The sequence below is a fragment of the Camelus bactrianus genome, chromosome 13, assembly GCF_048773025.1.
Source record: "Camelus bactrianus isolate YW-2024 breed Bactrian camel chromosome 13, ASM4877302v1, whole genome shotgun sequence".
Taxonomy (NCBI): domain Eukaryota; kingdom Metazoa; phylum Chordata; class Mammalia; order Artiodactyla; family Camelidae; genus Camelus; species Camelus bactrianus.
The window spans coordinates 63,707,986-63,728,778 of record NC_133551.1 but is presented as its reverse complement, the minus strand read 5'-3'; the positions used below and the strand labels follow the sequence as shown (position 1 = coordinate 63,728,778).

The 20,793-nt window shown below is 34.6% G+C and overlaps 2 protein-coding genes across 3 annotated transcripts in view; one reads left to right on the top strand and one right to left on the bottom strand.

Moving 5' to 3' along the window:
• KDM1A (lysine demethylase 1A) overlaps positions 1–20,793 on the top strand; it is a 54,869-nt gene that overhangs the window by 12,535 nt on the left and 21,541 nt on the right. Inside the window, exons 3-8 of one of the 2 annotated variants that reach the window (XM_074377217.1) lie at positions 8,779–8,838; positions 13,793–13,926; positions 16,548–16,626; positions 17,272–17,364; positions 18,538–18,644; positions 20,202–20,283. In XM_074377217.1, the coding sequence (XP_074233318.1) occupies positions 8,779–8,838; positions 13,793–13,926; positions 16,548–16,626; positions 17,272–17,364; positions 18,538–18,644; positions 20,202–20,283 (555 nt within the window). The remainder of the gene's footprint in view (positions 1–8,778; positions 8,839–13,792; positions 13,927–16,547; positions 16,627–17,271; positions 17,365–18,537; positions 18,645–20,201; positions 20,284–20,793) is intronic. The other variant, XM_010957384.3, reaches the window with a different exon arrangement.
• Positions 9,643–20,793, bottom strand: part of LUZP1 (leucine zipper protein 1) — a 108,552-nt gene continuing 97,401 nt past the window's right edge. The window contains exons 5-6 of the transcript XR_012511399.1: positions 20,138–20,305; positions 9,643–13,953 (exon numbers count right to left, since the gene is read on the bottom strand). The gene's annotated coding sequence lies outside the window, so the exon portion shown is untranslated. The remainder of the gene's footprint in view (positions 13,954–20,137; positions 20,306–20,793) is intronic.

Here is a 20,793-nt window from a genome sequence, read left to right as displayed (position 1 = left end):
CAAATTTTGTGTGGTTTTAATAATTTTGGGGCCTTGTTTGTGTAATAGCCATGCTGTAGATTAAGAGTATTTTTAAAAATCACACAAAGGGAGATGCAACCTAAATTAGTAAAAAATACTAAATTTATAGAAAATATATGCAGTGTATGTATATGGGTAGAAGAATTTAGCTTAAAATTCAGTGAAATTTGATCACGAATACTGTTACAGTGAAAATATTCATAAGACAAAAGATTGACCAAAAATTTAATAAGTTGCTTATTTGGTATAGCAAAAATCTAAAAGGCAGAATCTTTCAGATTATCCATTAGAACTTGATATAATAGAATTTGACCAGAGAAGAGTTGAAGATGGGCCTTACTTTAAAAGAAAAACTCAATGGCTGGTCCCAATATTTGTATCAAGGTCCTTATATTTTCATAGTTCTTTGTATATAGGGTGCCCGATCATCTCATCTCCCCTTTGAGGCAGTCATACTGATTGCAGTCAAACTGATTGCTGGGTTTGGCAGCATGTAGAGTTATGGTCAGAGTTCAGGTGAATAGTTTTGTTTATCATGCTGTAAGTATTTTCAGGTGGCTTCTCCCAGGCTTTCCTCTCTCCATGCCTATAAGTGCATGCCCCCATACCCAGCAGGAGACCCTCTTTTGTAGATTTTCTAGAAGTTGCTTGGGAAACTCATCCCTGACAGGGTTGTTTATGTTGCCATTTTGGCCTCCTAGTGTCAACTAAGTGCCTGAAACCATTTAAGTTCTCATTATGTGAAGTATGATGCTTACATTTAGAAAACATTAATTTTCTTGCCTTTTTTTTTTTTTTTTTTTTTTTTTTTTTTGTATAGCATCATTTCAGTGTTCTGATTTGGAACTACGCTCCAGAATAACTTACTAGAGAGCTGGGGGAAAATGTCACAGGCTGAAAAGATAATCTAGATCAATTCAACAAAATTTTTATATTTTAAGAGATAACTAAAAATGTACCAAGATATATATCACTATACAACACATGGTCTCCACTCTAAGATAATTTATAGCCTAGTATGAGATACAAATATATACATAAATGTATAAAAGAATGTATATGTAATGTAAAATACTCTTAAATGTTACATTTCAGGAAAAAATTTGCAGGGATGTAGAGGCAGAAAGAGTAGAAAGGAAGGAATGAAGTCTTCAAATCCTTCTTTACTTACTGAAAGAGTTTCAGAAAAAGCCAACAAGAAACTAGTAGTGTGGAGGGGAAAATTTTTTAATAAAATAGAGACATTTCCCACACAAAATAAGATTCCCTCAAGTGTGTAGCGCCTCATCCACTTTATTCTACATACGTTAATTATAAAACTACCGTGTTTTGTTCCAGGCATGGTACTGAATTCTGAGGGTTCAAGCTAAAAACTAGGTCCTCCTGCAAAGAATTCACAGTCCAGTTTAGTATTACAGATGCTAATTGACAACTATGAAGAAACAATACAATAAAAGTGTATTCAAATTATGGCGATGATCTCAGAAGTTGTTTTTAAATGTTTTTCCCAAATTTGGATTTTTGAAGTTTTGCATTAAATATGAGGGAATGAATTTAGGCTTTTATGAAGCAGTTTGAGAGCCTTGATTTTTAACTGTTTTAACTGTTTACTGGCTAATAAGAACCACTGAATCAAATGCTACCAAGTTTTGTTTGGTCTTTTGAGAGGTTGAGCTGCTTTACTTAATGATGTGATTTTATTGATTTTTTTTTTAAATTAAGGCAAAATAGTAATTCATTTAGTCAAGCAACTTTATAATTTCCTTGTATTCTTTTTGCTACCATCCTTTGGTGTGATCGTGGAAAATAGAAGAGCAGGATACTTTGTCTATGACGATTTTCTTATCTGCAAAATGAGGCTTGATATGAGGATCAGATGAGAAAATACGGACTCCACCTTTGTGTACAAATATCTTACATTTATTAAACAGAGTTGAACCAGGAATAGGGTGATTGGTGTTTTAATCAGGAAAAAATCAGGTTAGGTTATGGACTAGGTTGATATGCATACTCTCACTTTTGGGAACTGGCAGGTGTTTGTGGTAACCTATTTTCAATAGTATGAAATAGATCATTTTTTACAAAATAGATCATTCTTTAAGCTTTTATATGTTAAATCATAAGAATGGCAAATCTTGATACTTTGTAATATAGACTTTCTCTTCTCAGAAAATAACAAAAATCCATGTATCAACTATTGAGATATAACATGTTAAATTTGGTAATATTTGGTGATCACAAAAGTTTTAAAGGTATGAAAATAGGATTGTGTTTTTATTGTTATTGGGTTTTTAGCATCTTCTGATATTTGAAGATAGAAGAGCACATATGATTAATTAATGCCTAAGAAGTTGTATCTTTCTCATAGCAGTGTAGACTCAAATCGTATTTAAGATGGAAGGAGCTTCTCTACTCATAGTCCGGGAAGATGTAGATAGCCAGAGTTCTGAAAAACTGTTACAAGAGCGGGAAAAGGGGATTTTCCTGTTGAGATATACATTCATGGTTATCAGTTGTGAAAAATTATAATGGTTCTTTTAATAGCAGGTCCAGAATAAAATTCCATATTGGCCTTTTTAAAAACAGGTAAATAACTAGAAAAATAAGCTTTTTTTTTTTTTTTTACTACTCAAACACAGCTTAAGCTTGGTAGTTGAGCAACATAACATAGCATCTGAATTACAGACTTTCTTTGCAACATTTTGAAAAGTGAACTACAAACCAAGATTTTGCAACAAAATAAGTAAGGAAAATCTCTGCTATGGAATGTGGAGGGAAATAGCATGTGAAAAAGTCAGTTCTTCCAGTTGGTTTCTAAAATCTTTCCTTTCCTCCCTAGCTTGTAGGGCTTTTACTTTCTTTTGTATGAGATTCCTGCTACTGAGAATCTCAGTTTATGCCCCACTGTTAGGTCTTCAGAAGCAAAGCAGTGCTTACTACTTGCTCCTCCAGTGGTACGCTGAGAAAATTCCAGGCAGGCTCCTACCTCAGTCAGTACCGTTTTCCTGCTTTCTAGATGTTAAGAAGGCTGTCTATTTCAGTTCAATATTTTAAATGTGTAACCCCAGGATTGCTGCTCTAATTGGAGGTTTCATTTTGGATAATTTTGTTGGAGAGTATTGATCAGTGTTAGGTGTTTTAAAATGCCTCTGATGTGCTTCAGAGGAACCCCTGAGGCTCTTCCTTCAGGCTAATTTAGTCACCCTCTTTAAGCCCGGTTTACTTTCCTTTGCATTTTTTGAACTGTGTAGCTCATTTCTTCTGCCAAAAATCATAATCATAAAGTTAGCAGGAAAGAGATGCATCAAGACTGGTATACTTAAAGGTGTTTTTAAAGCCACCTCTCACTGCATCCAGGACGGAAGGTAGCATGGAGTGGTGATGGTCACCAGTAACTCAAGTTTTTCTCAAGATTTTTTTCTTTTTATTCTTTATTTGTTTATGTTGACCAATTCCTCTTTGAAACTGACTTTCTTTATGAGATTAATCACAGTTACTTCAAACTCTAAGGTAACTCCATGCTAATTTAAAATTTCTTATTCCCATTATCACTTGTGAGTTCTAGTCTTTAATTTCCAACCATCTTTAGTGTGTTTCCATTTAATTTTACTATCGTATCTCCCAGATTCTTCATCTGGTCCATTGTATTACTATTCTCCTGAATTTAGGAAGCTTGGAGTCATCTTGAAAGCCCTTTATCCCTTTCATCGAGTCTCTTTTAAAGTCATGTGTCTTCCTGTGCACAATCTCTTTGACTTGTTATGCCTTACCGTTTTTACTGCTACCTTTTTATTCTAGTGAATTTCACTTCACATCTAAATTCTTTCAGTAGTCTTTTGATTGGATCTCCTTTATCTAGGTCACGTTTTCCCTCTAATCCATCTGGTACAAAGTGACCAGATTAGTTTAATTAAACTATCACTTGTGTTTCATTGCTTTCCTGCTAAAAGTCATAGAGTTCTTCTACATTACTGTTAAGATCAAGTTTAAGTTTTGGCCCTGAAGGTGGCCCATTTTTGCCTACCTTGTGGGACCTCCCACTGCTCTTTGAGACTTTCTCTTTCATTAAGCAGGGTGCTGTGTGGTTCTTTGTACATACCATGTCTGTGCTTTTCTGCTTGCTTTTGTAAATGTTCTGGACCATGCTGGTGGTTTCGTTGCCTGCCCCCTACACCCCGAGTCTGTCCACATCTCTCTGGATTTGTTCAGAAAAGCTTCCCTGATTCCCTAAGTCTGTGTTAGTTTGTTTTCTTTAAAAAAAAAAAAAAAGTTGTTTTCTGGATATCTTTCATCTTTCCTCTGTTAGATTATAAATCTTTTGAAAATAAGGACTCAACCTATTCTACTGTTTTTTTGTGCTTGGCAGATTTTGGATGGGTATTCAGTAAACAGTGAATTTGTGAGGTTATTAAGTAAGAAACTCAACTGACATGTTAATATAGTGGAAGCTATGTATTCAAAGATGGTTTTGACTTTTGAGATGTTTTTTCCTTTGCCAGTTTGTCAGGTTCGATTGAAGTCAATCCTTGGCAGTCACTTTTATTCTGTAAATTTGGTAAATTTTTGATTAAATAAATTTTGATAAGTTGATTTTCTATTTAAAATAATTGCTTCCTGGAAAATTTAGGTATTTCTCAAAATGTTTGCAAAAGTTATCAATGATTGTGATTCCAAGAAATTTAATAGTCAAAATGAAATGAATATGTTGTTCAGTACGTTCTGGGAACAACAAACCAATTATTATCACTTTCGTGCCTGCCAGATAAAAGTACTTGAAAGTATTAGGCTTCCTCTTAAGATATTATCAGAGTGGTCTCTTGAGAATTTGAATCAAGATGAGAAAACATCCAGTAGTGTGACTTTAAGTGAAATACTTCACTGTCCTTCAAGAATAACTAAGCAGATCTACAGAAGATTTATTAGAGGACAACTGAAAGGCTGCTATGTAAGGTAAACCGAAAAGGTATTATTTTCAATTTGAAGAAGATATGCACAAATAAACTATATTAAAGGTCTCTACTTCAAACTTGAGGATTTTGTGTGTGAGTGGGTTGTGGTGGGAATGAAAACAAAAGGAAGTCAGCTTGCTCAAGCGCCAAAATCAAGGTGATGTTAAGCAGTTGCTTTTGTATATTTTCGTCTTCTATTTTGAATTTGAGCTCCCGGAAGATAACACTCATACTTGCCTGCTGTTTCATGTCTTTGTGCCACTATCAGAAGTAGAGTTCTAGGCCGGAAAGACCCAAAGAGCAAATGAATATGGCATTTTGTATGTTCTCATCAGAGATACTACCTGGATGGAAAGTTAGCTGCAAACGTTTGTATGTGTGCTGTTCTTAAGAAAACGGTGTATTGGTCTAGAGTACCACTAATAAAAATGGGGCTGTTTTCAGCTGTTTTTGAGAAGTGGGCACCCTCAAAATATTCTTGAGTATATTTTGATTAGAGAGAAAATAGCAACCTTATCTACTTTCAAGCAGGTTATAAATACTCATTAAGTCAGAAATATTTTTCCTTTACTTAATTATAAGCACTTTTTGTTTTCTGTCATTTCTTACATATTTATAACACTTTCTGCTTGGTTTTCTCCTTTTTCTCTGCTTAAATAGTACTTTGGAGTTTAATTTCTTTCTTTCTTTCTTTCTTTTTTTTTTTTTTTTTTACTTTTCTGCTGTTACGAGAGATTCCTTTTAAAAAATCTTTCTGGAGTATTGAATATTTTCCATATGTTTCTCCTACATATTTTTATCAAAGAACAATATCTTTAGAAGAATTTTGTTAGTTCCTTTTTTTAAAAGCAGAAGATGAAAAAGAGCTTTACCTTGTTGTAAAAGAGCAACCTTGTTGACTTTTTGAGCACATAAGTCAGGGATAAGAAATCCAAATTTCTGTTAAGTACCATTGACAGAAAAAAAAAATCAGTCAATAAAGTAAACAGCATATTGTATGACATATAGTGGGAGAATAAAGAAAATGATAGAAATAGGAAGGGTAAAATAATCCAGACTTAATAGCAAGCTTGAAAGTCTTTTTTCGTTTTTGTTTTTGTTTTACTTATTTGAGTGGTAAGATGCCACCACGACAAGAGACTGTTGTTTTCATTCTTTGCCAAGCCAGAAACATAAGTTGAGAAAGAGGAGCTGTATTATTCCTAATGCCTAAATGTTGTTCTTAGAAACTACTTATTTCATTGTTTTGAGCCCCTCTTCCCTCGCTTCTAAAATATAGTTCAATCTTCTGATCTAGTTTACCAAACAAAACAATGACAACAGTTTTTAACTCTGAAATTTTTTTTAACTCTGAAAGACTTTTTTATGAATAAATCCATAAATTATTAAGAATAAACATTTTGAATTTAAGTAACATTTTAAAGGTAGAGCCTGCATTTTTAAGATAAGTTTTCAGTTTGAATTTCATAATTAGAGTTATCTCTTCATAGTTACATGCCCTTTTCCAAAGGTTGTAAACAACAAATGATATACCTTGTACCTTGTCTGAGAAGCATAACCTTCTAGAACTTAAAGGACCCTTCATACAAGAGAATGTGTAATAATTTTAGAGTGAGATTCTATTCTACTTCCAAAGCAGAGCATATACCATCTAGCAATACATTCTAATGTCAAAAATCATTTATACTTAAACACCTTCATATACTTAAAGGTGAAAATGTCACTTTAAGTCTCACAGATCTGGGAGCATTCTTACAGTAAGGGGGCTATGTTAGTTTTACTTTCCTGCTCACTTTTAACTCAAATGGTAGAATAATCAATCTGCTTTCTGGTTGAAATTCTTTTAAAATAAACTGTTTAATGAAACTTGTCCGGTTTTATTATTTTTACTGCACATACTTTTTAATTTACATATATGTACCTTTCATTGTTTCTAAGAACATTCAGAGCCCTAGCCTTTTAAACTTACATAGCTATCAAGGGAACAAAGCCAAACACAAAATAAGAATCAATTTAAAAAGACATATACACCCCACTATTAACAGCAACATTATTCACAATTGCCAAGATATGGAAGCATCCCAAGTGCACATCAACAGATGAATGGATAAAGAAGATGCAGCATATATATGCAATGGAACACAAGTCACCCATAAAAAAGAAGGATATTTTGCCATTTGTGGCCCTTCATTCATTTTTTTTTTCACTTTAAAAACCAGAACTTTACAACTGACATAAACATTTCCATTGCCTTAAAAACAACAAAACACCTAGAAATAAACCTAACCAAGGAGGCTACCCATACTCTGAACATTGTAAAACACTAATGAAGGAAATTGAAGATGATATAAAGAAATGGAAAGATATTTTGTGCTCTCGGATTGGAAGAATCAACACTATCTGAATGGCCATACTACCCAAAGCAATCCACAGATCCAGTGCAACCCCAGTCAAAATACTCACGACATTTTTCACAGAACTGGAACAAACAATTCCAAATTTTATATGGAACCACAAAAGACCTCAAACTGCCGAAGCCATCTTTTGTAGGTCATCTTCTTCCCCTTCTTCTCTTTATGGTTTGATGACTAAAGAAGTTCCTTTAACATTTGTTATAAAGCTTGTTTGGTGGTGCTGAATTCTTTTAGCTTTTGTTTATCTGTGAAGCTTTTGATTTTTCCGTCAAATCTGAACAAGAGCCTTACTGGATAGATAGAGTATTCTTGGTTGTAAGTTTTCCCCTTTCATCACTTTAAATACATCATGCCACTCCCTTCTGGCCTGAAAAAATCAGCTGAAAACCTTATGGGAGTTCCCTTGTATGTTATTTGTTGCTTTTCCCTTGCTGAGCTTGTCAAATTTTAGATCATTGGGGAATGGTGTTTCATATCTTCCAAATATCACACTGTAGTTTCCTCATAGTGTGTCAGGTGGCTAGAAGCTTAAGAGGGTCATAGCAGCTGTCTTTGTGATAGATTTTGTAAGGGTCTGGAAGACGATCTATTCTGACTCTCTCAGATTGAACTTTCAAGCTCTGATACTTTTCTGAATGTTATTTCTGTACATGAACCAATGAGGAAAATTTCTTAGCAGGGTTATTGTGTAGCTTGAGGTAGAAGCTCCCCCATGATCTTGCCTGCTCTGGCGTTCCCCCTTGTTTTGTGTCTATCTGCAGTACTTGGCATATGACTGCAGGGTGTCTTACGGTGTGTTGTAAAGTTTTACTGAGGAGGCACTGGCATGTTCAGATCTGGTACTGTCTAGTATGTATAGTAAATAAAACTTCATTTGGAACTGAATCTTTTAGTTGTCATCCCTTCTTTGAAGTCAAGGGGAGAATTTTTCATTAAAATGGTATCTTTTGCTTATTGTCTATTCTTTATAGATAGAAAGGTAGAGTTAAAGAGGCATTGAGCAGACGCTAGATCATTGTTGCAACTCCAGATCCTAGAGCCCATGTCACACCCACTCTCATTCTAGCAATGAGTAGTAAAAGACATTTGGAATCCCCCCCTTCCCCCGGCATCCACCCTTGATTAACAGCAAGGATTTAGCAAGTAGAAACACTCTGTCCTTTTTTCTGCTACCTTTCAGTAATAATCAGCATGTAAAGTTGAAATTTCCTGACCAGAATTTGGAAGACTATAATGTGATTCCTTGGGCCTTGATTCCAGAAGAAGGAGCTCTCTGAATATGGGTTTACTAGTTGGTGGTGAATTCGTGAATCACCAACTATTAGGCCTTTATGTCCAGATATTATCTCAATTTATGGAGTAAGGTCCCTGAGTTCTCCTCTTTCCTTCCACAGGGCAAGCAGGAGGACTTCAAGACGACAGTTCTGGAGGGTATGGAGACGGCCAAGCATCAGGTGAGGGTGGCATTAGATGCTTGCCACTTAGTAGCAGGAGCCGCCAAGTCAGGGATTGATGCTTGCAAGTGTTTTTGGCTGTGGTACCCACGTTTTAGCCAGAAGCGCAGGGGACCTTTAACCCACAGGACAGAGGAGTGTAATAGGAGAGAGTGTAGCCAGGACAAAGGCAAGCAAACCTTTTGAAGTCCTCAGGCCGATCTCAGCCCTCCACTCTTCTTCATGTTTTTGAGGAGATGGCGGGTACTATTCTCCCCAGCAGCCTTTACAATAAGAATAAATAAAACACAGTTAGGAGTCCTGGGACCTTTACAAAGAAATACAGCTGTATACACAGAGAGGGGAAGCCGTAGGCTGAAAGCCTGCAGAAAAGTAGGATGGAAAGGCATCCCAGGTCTAGTCAGAGGAATTATGCAGGCAGGTGACTCTTTTTAGAAATGGTTGTTAAGTGGTATTGGATACAGGTTTTTCAATTAACATTACAGTCAGTCATTTTGCAGTGTTGTAAACATTTTGTTTCTCACATGAAAATAGATCTTTTTTAAAAAGTCTGCTCGAGGTGCTCTTTGCTTTCAGACCAACTATGAGATTTTAACTTCAAAGAAAAAGTAAAGGGTTAAATGATTTATTGGGGCCCATCTGGAACAGTTAAAGTTTGTTTCAGGAATCCAAAGTAGAATGTCTGGATTTTATCCTTGCCTCTTAAAGGATGTTATTGTGTGTTCCAGTGCTCAAAACTGGTTTATGTATACATTTTGATAGACTTGGAATAGGTTTGAAGTTTGTCACTTTTCAACTCTTAAGTCTACTTTAAAATTTATTTATTGTAGTTTGTATACAGGAGGTCCAGGGAATATTTGTATTTTACTCTATTGAAACAAAGATAGTTCAGCATAATACAGAAATTAGTACTTAGGGGATCCAGAATGTTAGAAGTAGACGTCTTTAAATGCTGTCCCAAGGATTGGAGGTTAGTAATCAGTATATGGTTATCTTAGAGGAGTTAAAATTCTCATTTAGAGTCTGTATCTGGCAGATAAATCTTCAAGAATGCTTTTCATCAAACAATGTACAATCGGATCTTCTATGGAACTGTTGAGGATCAGGGATATAGTCTTTTGAACTTTAATCCCGAAGAAGTGAGTTTTCTTGTTTTTTGTTTTGTTTTTACATGAATAATAAATTTACTCTTTTGCTTGAGTAAACACTATGTTGTATTGCTGAAAGTAAAAGCAAACTTTCATATAAAACTGTGGTGCTACTGACTTAATATTAGTAGAGCATGCGTTTTAAGTGTTTCCAGGAACAGTGGTGACTATTCTGAACTCTTCAAGATCTCTTCTTCAGATCTTTGTCATGTTCACAAGACTACATTTATGAGATGATCAAAGTTAAAAACATGTGCTTGTAAATGATCAATGTTCTTCTTAAAGCCAAATGACCCTCATGAATATCTTGGGACCAGGATCTTATCTTGACTTAAAAATTCACATCAAGTTGATATATCCTAAATCTTTAAAATTAGAAGGGAACTTGAGGTCATCTTGCCTAGCCTTCTGCCTTCATACAGATGGTATTGGATCACCTCTGTTTTATCGGTTAGGTCCTAAAACACAGTTAAATGACTCAACCAGGTATATACCAACAATGGAAGAGTGAGAACCCAGAGGTCTCATTTCTTATGCATAGACTATTCTTCATAGAATCATTTAAAGTGTGCGTTTACCCTAAAAATAAAAAATCTTAAAGCATAAGAAATCATAGAATTTGCCTTTTTTTTTTTCCTCTCCCCCTATTCTTTATTCTTTATATCTTTAAACTATTATAGGACTGGATATGGTGTTATCTGTAGTTGCTAATTTGAAATAGTTTATATGTAGATCCTATCAGGCTTTTGTTTTCACTTTTTAGCTAGAAATCTAGTTACAGTTTGTTTTATCTGCTTTACGAAGGGAGAAAAAAGGCAAGTAACTCTCATGGAGGCTTTCTTTTCTTTTCTGTTAAATATCTCTGCTACTTTAACTCTAGTCAAGATGCTGCCTGTGTCATACCAGAATCAGGGAAATGATTTTATGGAATAGATGGCCTGTGTCTTCCCTCACATTCCCTTTTTCTGCCTCTCTCATTGATATATCTGGAAAGGTCTAAATTATTCCCTTAAATATTTAACTACTTTTACTGTGTTTTCAGAGGAAATATGAGCCAGTCAGACTATTAGAAGGGACAGTTCTGCTTTAGCATGACTGCATTCTGAAAGATGATGCTGGAAATTTCCTTTGTGAAGTGGTGAGAAAGAAGAATTGAACAGAGGGCAAGATTGGTGTGCAGGCATCCTTGGGGCTTTTAAAAAATTAAAATAGCATCTTTGAAACATTCTAAATTTTCAGAACACCAGATTCTGTAAGTTCATACAAACACCAAACTATAAAACTGTATTCCAGAGCCAGGCGTGAATTATGTGTACTGCTGGTACTTTTAATATTATTGGAGTCTATTGTATTCCATAAGATTCTTCCCTCTAAAGGATCTACTTGAGTTAGGTCATCCAGAGTGGTCTGTTCATTTTGAAAATATTTTACAAAAAGAATGTTTTGATTTAGCTTCTGAACAGTTTAGGTTCCAAATTAACATTTTTGTTTCTTTGAAAAAAGGTTAGATTTTTTATCTTGTATACTTTTCATCTTGATTTTGATAATGGTTTCCTTCCTTGAAATAATAGTCTTTATCTCTAAAAACCAGAAGGCAGGCAGTAATTCTTGAGAATTTATAGGGATCACTTTTCACTGTTAAAAATTTCATTTACTTATAAGAATAATTGGAGGGTTTTTAGATGTTATGTAGAGGATAGAGGTGGAGAGCAATGTTATTCCACATATACATTAATGTCACAACTTTTGGCTTCTTTAATAATTCCTTTTTTTAAACTTCTAATGTTTGATTCAAATATAGTTTAAAACTGTCACATGACTTATATGAATAAAATTTCTTAATTGTTATATATTCTCCAGATTTCCCAAAGTTAGCCAGCTATATTGGAGTGATTTTTGTTGATAGTTCAAACACTTGGATTGAGGAGCCAAATATAAGATTTAGTGGGGTTTTTTTCCCACATGATTTTTCCGGCTGTCATTGACAATAGTATTTTGCAGTAGGATTGATATTCAGTGATTATTTATCAAACATACAGAAGATAATATAGCTAAGAAAGAAAACTACCCCTATTTTTGGGAGGGAGAAGTAGAGTTTCTAGACTTCATTGGTGGTCTTGTTAATGGTACACACTCATGAAATATACTAAGAAGTAATTTGTTAAGAGGTATTTGGTCCAAGTACTCAGGATTATTAGGTAGATAATGTTCCATATAAATGTGGCATGTTTTGTTTGGGTGTTGGCTTTTTTTGTTTATTCCGATTTGGGAGTACAGGACTGGGGACATCAAAGCTGTATAATTTTAGAATTTCACATTACTGAAATAACCTATACCTCTGATAGTCGGTATTTCTTCTTTGCATGCCTTAATTTCATGTTCCACCCTCCACAATATGGCTGTTACTTGTGATTTTTTTCCTTAAGGAATAATTAATTATCCTGACAGTCTTTAATTTTAGATTGAGAATCATTAAATGTGAGGATTATTAATTCAGTTTAGTGTTGTGAATACAGTGTCTGTGCCCTCATTATCTACTGTGGATGGTTGAGTTTTTCTCCTGGTCTCCAAGAACAGTGTTTCTTAATGTGCAGCCCATATTAGCATTAGGTATTTTTGCTTGACCTCTTGTTAACCGTTATTTTTTTCTAGGTAGTGTTTGGATGTCTTTATGGAAACAATACCTCAATAGCTTTAGCTGTATTTCTAAGTTTCATGTTTACCTGCCTTGTTCTCCGAATCTTACTGTTTCTCCGAATCTTACTAATACCTTTCCTTTAATGTTGCTTCTGTTATCAGTGCTCCCAACTTGTTTTATGTGCTTTAAAATGATTGACTGTGGTTATCTGGTGCTTATTTGATTACCAATATAATTACTTCATTAGTATTGAATTTTGAAACTCTTTAAATTGTGTCTTGATATTTTCAGAAGCTGATGATTAAGTATATATTTATAAGATCATCTTAGAAATGCAAGTAAAATATATGTAAATGTATTTCTGAGGACATCTTATAAAGATATACTTAACCACCAGCTTATAAAAACATCAATTTAATATCCAGTTTTAAGAATTATACTTATTATATAGGTTATATGTATACATATACTGTATGTATATGTAATATATGCAGTGGCATACTTTATTTGCAATGTGTAGTAAAGCATTTCTGATGTTTCTGCCAGAAAATTGCTTGCTTGCTTGCTTCTGCCTCATCATTGTCGTCTGCTTAATTGCTCTCACTGCTTGTCAGCATTGAATTATGAGAATTAATGGATGGTACCATTGATGAGATCATGTGTTGGTTATTAAACCTTAGCGTCCTCTTCATGTTCCCTGTTGTCGTACTAAAAGAAGGCATGGGATTGTGTTTTTCACCCCATAGCCTCTTTTGCTTTCTTGTTAGTGAATTTTCCTTTACTCTAGTTCTTCAGTTTTAAAATTTATTGTATACTATCAGTGATGGTAATTTTAATTAGCATATCCTCTAATTTTATTAAGTTTTTTGGTAGGTGAAGAAAATATTCTAAATGCCTTGTTATGTTTTATAAGGTTTATTATTTCACTCATAGTAAAGTCTGATTTTTGGAATGTTAAACTCAAAAGAATGACTAAATTCTAACCATGTTTCAGCTTTTGAGCAAATTGAGTTTTTTTTTTTTTTTAAAGGAAGTGAGATCAGTCTGCATATGAGGCAAAGCTTTACAGAGGTTCTTCAGACAAAAGAGAATTTTGAGGCATAATCATTATTTTTAGTTTTATATTCACTTGCACTTTTCCCAGAAGTCCTTTGCTTTTCTTTGCTAGGTGTAGAGGGTGCAGCTTTCCAGAGTAGACTTCCGCATGATCGGATGACTTCTCAAGAAGCAGCGTGTTTTCCAGATATCATCAGTGGACCACAGCAGACACAGAAGGTTTTTCTATTTATTAGGAACCGTACAGTAAGTTTCCATGTCAGCTTTTTCTACCTGGATTGGAAAAGGTGCATGTTACTTTTATACAGAACGTGAGGTGGGGAAAATAGAAAGAGAGGGAAGAATTTTTAAATTATCTGTAATACTATTATTCAGAGATAACCACTGTTAAAAATTATTTTTTTCCTCCAGATATCTTTTAATGTATATTTAATTTTTGTTTTTACAAAATTGAGATCCTACTTCCATGCAGTCTTTGGATTCTTTTCATTCCTCATAGCCTCATGAACACACAATAAGAATCTCTAAACTTTTTTTTAAAGAAATATACTTCTAAAATAGTCATTTTGTCTTTTCTTCCCAGGATAAGAGAACCCCTTACTCTGTTCTACGCATCTGGTTCATCCTCCTCCTCTGGCTAAATGATTACTTTTAATGTCTGCCTAGTATTTTGTCTGACAGTTGGGTTGTACTTTAACTGTTGGGCAGTTAAATGTGCTTTTTTGCCTTATTATAATGAAGCTCTAAACAACTTTATACATTCATGGCTCTATGTCTTCTTCTTCTTTCTTTATGATAGAGTTCTAGAAGGAAAACTATCTTGTTAAAAAGTACAAACACTTTTTAAGATTTGATACATGTTGTCAGATTACTTCCCAGAGAGGCTAACCCAGTTAACACCCTCATTACCCACCCTGTTTTTGTAATTAAAATGGTGATGATCTATGCTGCTGTAATAGACCAAAATCATTTATTTTCCATTTCTTTGATTACTTAGACTAATTGTTTTTTCTCATGTATTAGTCATTTGTATTCTGTGAATTTTTCTTTCATGTCCTTTACTCATCAGAAATTCCATACCTAGAGAGTAGAGGAGGGCAGGATACTATTCAGAACATATTCATTGTACTCTGGAGTAATACAAAATAGAAGAAATTTATGTTGTAATTTCAGCTGTTTTGAATAAGCTCAAAGATGTCTTTTTAGCCATCACTAACGTCTCTATTTTGATCGTTAGATAGCGAAACCACTGCTAAATTTGGATTGTTAAATGCCAGTTAGCTAGAGTGATTGGTAGGTTTTTATAGTACAGAATAAAGGTTCTTTTTTTGTAAAGAAAAATAGGGTGATTTTTTTAAAGTGAATGGAAAATTCTTAATGTGTATTTCTGAGGCTGATTTGTCTTATAATTGAATCAGCTGTGTGTAGCATGTCAACATTTGTTCTAAGTAGATTTTAGACAAAATTGTCATTTTTTGTTTGTTTCATCTGAGGGAAGTTTTCACTTTTTACTTGAATCTGAGTGGTGGATTTATAGTGATCTCTATTTTCTCTGATCCATTCTGTGTGACCAGAAGTCCAAACTGGGGGAAGGATTAGCTGAGTTTAGAGTTGTGGTCTCTGGCTATAAACAGTACTTAAGTCATTCTCTACTGTAAGAATTGTGTCAGTTCTCTCATCTTAAACTGCATCTTTTGCTTTCAGATTTTAAAACCACGATTTTAGGATTATTCAACTAGAACTTATGACCTGAGCTTTAATTATAAGATGGAAGGAGGAAGAAGGCTTGTAATGAGGGTTTATGAGCTTGGGCCTGCTGGGTGCTTGAGGAATTCCATTTTCCTTTGAGAAAAGTAGAGGGTACATATGGATTTAGTCATATCTCTTTGTAATTGGTTTTATTTACACATTAACTCCTTCATTGAAACTTGTTTATAGAGCAGTCTTTATTTTTGGCTGAGACTTAAATATGGTATTCAGTTGGTCTTGCGTTTTGCAGATATTCAGTTTGAAAAGAATTCATTGTTAGAACCCACTGATCATACCATGTTTTTCATGCCTCACCTCACTGCTTTTTCAGCAGTATTCAAAAGAATTGACTCCTCCTTTCTTAAGTACACAGCTCCCTTAGCTTAACACGGTATTCTAGTTTTTCTCCTGCCTCCCTGATGTCTTCTCTGAATGCTTTGTAGGCTTATCCTTAACAGCAGGCCACTGTGTGACCTGGTTGGAGTTCCTTCTCTCCTCTCTCCCCTGTTATTTCCCGCTAGGAACCTTCTTCTACACAGTTGGCTTCAGTTATCACCCATAAGCAAGCAGCTCCAAACCTTAACTTTCCTCTGAACCCCAGTATATCTAGATGCCTCTCTTGTCTTACCTCCTCTCTTACCTCCTCTTGTCTTGAAACTAAATTTATTATCTCTTTTTTCAGTGTCCCTCATTCAATGAATGGCATACCAGCTCTTTCAGTTGTGAAAGCCAAAAATTGAGGTGTTATCCTTTGTACCTCTACCTCTGTCCCCACTCCATGCATGTCCAATTGATCATTTCATTTTGTGTATTTTGTCTACTCAGTATCTCTGGAGTCATCTAATCCAAGTTTAAATACTTGCTGCTCACCAGCTGTATGATCTTGACAAATTACTAGATATTTTTCTTTTTCAGGCTGAATATCTCCCAGCTTCTTCAGTAGTTCACTCATTTGACATGGTTTTGTATTTCATAGTTTCTTGGTCAGGAGCATAACCCTTATTGTTTCACTGAAAGGAAAACCCATGTTTGAGGCCTTAAAGTTAAAAGGTATTTTAAAGTGATCAAATGGTATATGTCTATTTGTATGTAATACAGTTTCTATCATTTAAATACAGTTGCAGTTGTGGTTGGATAATCCAAAGATTCAGCTGACATTTGAGGCCACTCTCCAACAATTGGAAGCACCTTACAACAGTAAGTAGTGTGTTCAATAGGACTGGATTGTGAAAATTGATACTGCTTTCTAGAATCTCATAGTTCTTTGATAATTTTTTCATACATGTTTTCATCTTATTTCACCTTATGCTGTGCAAAAAATGAGCCTTGTAGAAATACTATTTTGTATGTTTGTGTGTTTGTAATTGTGACTACAGATTTTAAAATTCTTATTTTTTAATTGTGTTGACAGGTGAGTGAGTTCAAGAGATTGCTAATAACTTCTTCAGACCTATGTTCCAGCTTTAATCCATGGAGTACTTTGTTGGCATTTAATTGGATGGCTATCTGGCATTCTCATTTCCTACTTGCAACCAACAAAGTCTCTCAAAGTTTTTGCTAAAGTAAATGAACATAATACTACTTTTGAAAGGGTTGGTTTTGTCCTTCATTTCATCTGTAATGGGATGTCATTCTTAAAAATTCTAAATTATGTGATGTGCATTTTGGACTACTACACAGACTAATCATCCTAGGAATCACTTTTTGTAAAGGAGTTGCGATACTTGAAGCTAATGGAAAAGATGGATAGAATGGCTTCATGATGGAGAAATAAGAAGAGTTAAAGAGTTTTCTGTTTAAAATGCTAAAAATATGAACATTTTAAATTCATTTATTCTGTAGGTGATACTGTTCTTGTCCACCGAGTTCACAGTTACTTAGAGCGTCATGGTCTTATCAACTTCGGCATCTATAAGAGGATAAAGCCCCTCCCAAGTAAGGACCTGGCCAGTGAATTTCGTGGTTTTAAATTAGATTCCAGGAGGCTTTTAGCATTTTATTTTGATTTCTAAATTCATATTTAGAGTCAAAATATTCCCAAGTTTATCTTCTTCTTAGTCAAACTTAAAGTAAAATCTCTTCATAAATGTGAACATCCTGTAATTTCTGGTTTGATAAATACCTGGTAAAAGATACTGAATTTCAGGAATGTGAAGTGTGCAGCTCAGTGGTAGAGTGTGTGCTTAGCATGCATGAGGTCCTGGGTCCATTCCCCGGTACCTCCATTTAGATAGATAGATAAATAGACAGACAGACAGATTATCCCCCTCCCCCAAAAAACCAAAAAGATACTTAATTTCAATTTTTAAAAAAATTAAAATTTGTTAAAAATGGAAAAAGTCAGTTTTGAAAGCGGGAAGCTTATTTTCTCTCGACCAATTCTTTATACTGCTGAAAGTTGCATTTTTATTTTTTAAATGCTTTTACCCATATCATGGTGTTTGGATAATGTCTACCAGGAATAAGAAGGTAGAGTTATTTTGAGAATTGATACATCTGTTTGTTTATTTTTAATACATTTATTTTATGCTTTAATAACTTTTTAAAAGTGAAACTAAAGACTGCAGAAGTAGAGCTTAAAGAAAATAGCTTTAAGAACAGGTTGACTGCTCAAATTATCCTAGAATAATTGTGAGGTTTATGAGGGAGATTATTCATAATGAATTAGCCAAGTGTCACAGATACTGAAGTGCATGACTGAGGTAATGAGAAGCAAATCTTTTTGGGAGGGAGAGGGTAATTAGGTTTCTTTCTTTCCTTCTTACCTCCTTTCTTAATGGACATGCTGGAGATTGAACCCAGGATGCATGCTAAGCAGGCATTCTACCACTAAGCTACACCCTCCCAACTGAGAAAGTAAATCTTAAGAGACAGGATTTCATTTATGAATTTTCAGTATCAAATTAAAGGAATTAAAGTGTATGAAGTTTCAGATATTTGCTAATTTGTATTCAGATATTTTTCAGACTTTGAAAATAACTGAATTATTTACTTTGTAATACATCATGACATGTTAAGAGCCTAGAGGTTTTCTTGATTAAAAAAAAAGATAAAAACTCTTAAACCTATAACAAAATATTTTAATTTTTGTTCATGTTTTGCTTTTAGCTAAAAAGACAGGAAAAGTAATCATCATAGGCTCGGGGGTGTCGGGCCTAGCGGCGGCTCGTCAGCTACAGAGCTTCGGGATGGACGTCACACTTCTAGAAGCCAGGGTGAGGCTTTATTTGGGGTTTAGAGGCCTGACCTAATGGAATTATGGTAAGGAAATTATCTGTTGCAAGTTAAGGAATCATGCAGATGGAGCTGATTCATATAATGCTCAAAGTACTTTGGATAGTATTAACTACGTTGGATAAAGCATTTTTGACAGTAAAACTTTGCAAAGTGCTTAGTGAGGATGTAGAGTTTATAAATAATCCATATAGCCCTTTGAGGTATATTTTCAGGTCATTGTTTCTTGCAATTAACTTTCAACCTGGGGATCTTCTTGGACATATCCCTTATAGGAGGCAGTTATTTTTAGTGGTGGGAGAGAATAAATTGTATTGTTTGATAATAAAAGGAAAGAAATTTTATCTCAGGCAGCAGCCATCTTTTATAGCCTGATAAAGCCAAGACATTGGCTCCTTATAATTAGTCTTAGAGAGAGAGATGGAAACTGAAGGAGGACAAGGATGATGGCACAGAGTGGAAAAAAAGAACACTGCATTAGGATGCTACTATTCAAATCCTTTTCATGAGTAATTTTTGAGATTTAAGTATCTTTCCAGTGGCTTAAAGACCTCCCTGGACTGCTACCATTAAAAAAAAAAATCAGGTAACCTAAATAATCTGAAATTTTATAAAAGCTTTTTAAGTGTTTTGTGCAGTGCAATCTAAATTGCCATTTACAAATTGCTAATTTTTTTAAACGCTCTTTTCAAGTAGAGTCTGGGGAAATCAAAATTAAATAATTCCTGATAAAGTCTTACTAAAAATAATATTTTGTTCATTAATTAGTAATTCATGTGCTAGCTGTCCTGTGTGCTAAGAATACAGTACGGAATGATGGGATCATTATTTTTCCTACCCATGTGTACAGGTTTTTGTTTTGTTTTGCTTTTTTTCATTTGTTTGTTTGGAGTTTACAGAGTGCTCTCATGTAATCTATGACTGAAGTATCACTGCAGTTTAGTAAGGTTTCCCCAGACTTGAAAATCCCCATCAGCAAAGATATACTTAGACCTGTTTAGAAATGAGAGGTATTGTCAACATTCATGCTCAGTAGACACTTGCCCCAGTCATGGGGCTTCACTGGAGAGGTATTTGTCAGAGAAGTCATCTATCAAATCCTTCACAGCTGACTTTGACACTTTGGGGCAAGAGTCTGATACATGGTGGTAGAAGGATGGCCATTTAGTGTTGGAATTTGTGAACAGATTTTTTCTGTGTGGGTGGCTCTTGCTCAGCCTTTACAGTAAGTAAGTGGTATTAGAGACACTGGGGTAGAGAGCTAATGGTACCGGTCATTAAATATGTCCTCTAGCTGTCAAATTGTTTCCTACCTCACATCACTTAGTTCTGTACCTTTATAAAAAGCCATTCATTACCAACGACTCCCTCAAATAGTTAAACTTCATTTGCTCTTTATGCCCACATCGTACTCCATGTAAACTCTTAACTACACCTTTCTTTTTAAAATTAAGAGAGAGTCCTGAGATGGTACCTTGGCAGATTCTTACGGTTAAAGTAGAATTGATGATTTTAGCCGTTTAATTTCTGAAAAACAGGATCGTGTGGGTGGACGAGTTGCTACGTTTCGCAAAGGAAACTATGTAGCTGATCTTGGAGCCATGGTAGTAACAGGTCTTGGTAAGTAGTTCTTAGTCTTGTGCTGTAATACAAGGTGTGAGATTGTTATAAAATTGTTTAATCTTGTATTTTAAAGTCATAGGAGCAATTTTAAAATATATTGGTTAGGATACTGTTCTTAGTATTAGGTAAATAGACAAATAGTCTTCCTGCAAAGATACATCAGTATGTGCAAAATTTAAAATGTACATGCATTTTACCTAGCAGATCCAGTTCTCGGAAGTTATCCTAAGAAAGTAGACAAGTGGACCATGTTGTGTTTATAACATTTTCAGTGTGGTGTAGCGGAATGGTAGAAAAACCAGAGATTGGAAGATTAAATTATTATTCAATGAGAACTGTACAACCACTGAAAATTGTGTACCTCCATAGTAACATGAAATTATGTTCACAATTTATTGCTAAGTTAAAAAGAGGTTACAAAACACTACATGTGTTATGATCCTTTTGTATGTATATGTCTGTAATTTTATGCACATAAAATCTAGGAGGATCTGTAACATTAACTAA